Source organism: Alnus glutinosa, chromosome 9 (assembly GCF_958979055.1).
Source record: "Alnus glutinosa chromosome 9, dhAlnGlut1.1, whole genome shotgun sequence".
Taxonomy (NCBI): domain Eukaryota; kingdom Viridiplantae; phylum Streptophyta; class Magnoliopsida; order Fagales; family Betulaceae; genus Alnus; species Alnus glutinosa.
The window spans coordinates 11,904,245-11,905,665 of NC_084894.1; the positions used below are offsets into that span (position 1 = coordinate 11,904,245).

General features: G+C 33.1%; 1 protein-coding gene across 1 annotated transcript; it reads right to left on the bottom strand.

The window, feature by feature from the left end:
* Positions 1 to 452: 452 nt before the first annotated feature.
* Positions 453 to 1,211, bottom strand: LOC133876769 (putative F-box protein At1g67623). Its single transcript, XM_062315015.1, has one exon. The coding sequence runs from the start codon at positions 1,209 to 1,211 to the stop codon at positions 453 to 455; it is 759 nt and encodes a 252-aa protein (XP_062170999.1).
* Between the last annotated feature and the right edge of the window lie 210 nt (positions 1,212 to 1,421).

The following is a 1,421-nucleotide window of genomic DNA, read 5'->3' on the forward strand; positions in this document are numbered from 1 at the left end:
TCCTTTTGAAAAATGATGCATAAACTTTAAAAAGTGTCAATTTAGGGTATCAATCTTTTAATTTTTTTTTTAATTTCAACCCTGTATTAGAATTTTTTCGTTAAATCCTGTCAAAATTCTTAAAATACCCCTCATTTTTTTTAGGAAAAAAATTGCTAAGATTTAGGTGTTGGTTATAATTTAACGGAATTTGCAAAAATACGCATCCTTGAATCTTTGAAAAATTTTAAATTTTTTTAAAAAAAATATAAACACGGGTATTTTGGAAATTTTTATAGGACTTAACGAAAAATTCTAATAGAGGGTTGAAATTGAAAGATTGATACCCTAAATTGACATTTTTTAAAGTTTGGGTCCTTTTTTTCAAAAGTGATTACAGATTAGAGATTATAAGTAAAGTTTCCTTATATTCAATATATCTAAGTAGAATACAAATTCAGTAAACTAAAATTTTAACTTTCCATAAACCTTTTACAAAACAAATTTACTTCATGATCACACTGGCAATACGCACAGCACATGACATCCTCGTCTTCAATATAATCGCCAGAAAGCCATATGTTTCCTGCCCTTTTTGCCGTCAAAGAATTTTTCGTTCTCCCATAGTTGCTACATTTTTCTATATGGCAGTAGGGTTCTTCATCTCTAACTATGCGATTATTCATCCATAGGCATTGAATATGGTTTTTTACTCTCCTTCGACATTCTTTAATTCTTAAGCCTCCTAACTTGCCAGTAATTACAGAAGACATAAGTTGCAAGCCTTGTTGCTTTAATTGACCCCCGGAACAAATTAAAATAAGACCATATATGTATGATGCTTCAACATGTCCCTTTTGAGATGCTTTCTCCAAGAACTCAAGCCCTAATCGTTGATTTTTTAAAGTGAAGTACTCACCTATGCCTTCTCTAAATAATACATCTGCATTTCCACTCTCTTTGCAACGTCTTAAGAAGGACAAAACTTGATGATCTCTTCTATACCAAAATAGTGGAAACTCCTCCAACGATACATGTTGGAAAATATAATCATCTTTTGCCAACATGTAGAAATCCTTACAACTTACTTTAGCATTGAAGAGGTCGGTGAATGAAGCTGAAGCAACCTTAGCAAGTACTTCCATCAGCAAGTCGTTTGGAAGAGATTGAATGCTGACCTTGTGCTGCTCTCTTCTCTTTGTCCTTCTCTTCATTGCTTTTGAAACCCCCATAGCAAGACGGTTTAATTTAGTACAAACAGACACTAACTCGTATATATGGTTACTCAAGCTAAAGCAGGCTTTTGTCGATAAGAAAAGGCATAATATATAGTGTTGTCTTCCTTTGCTTCCACGTTATACTACTCCTTTGCAGTTTAGGATAGAGCCAATTCCTTTTCCTCAATGAATTAGAACGCCAAACTAAACTGATCGAGTTGCCTA

Coding starts and splice junctions, on each gene's coding strand:
- LOC133876769 (XM_062315015.1), bottom strand. CDS start 1,211: ATGGGGGTTTCAAAAGCAATGAAGAGAAGGACAAAGAGAAGAGAGCAG.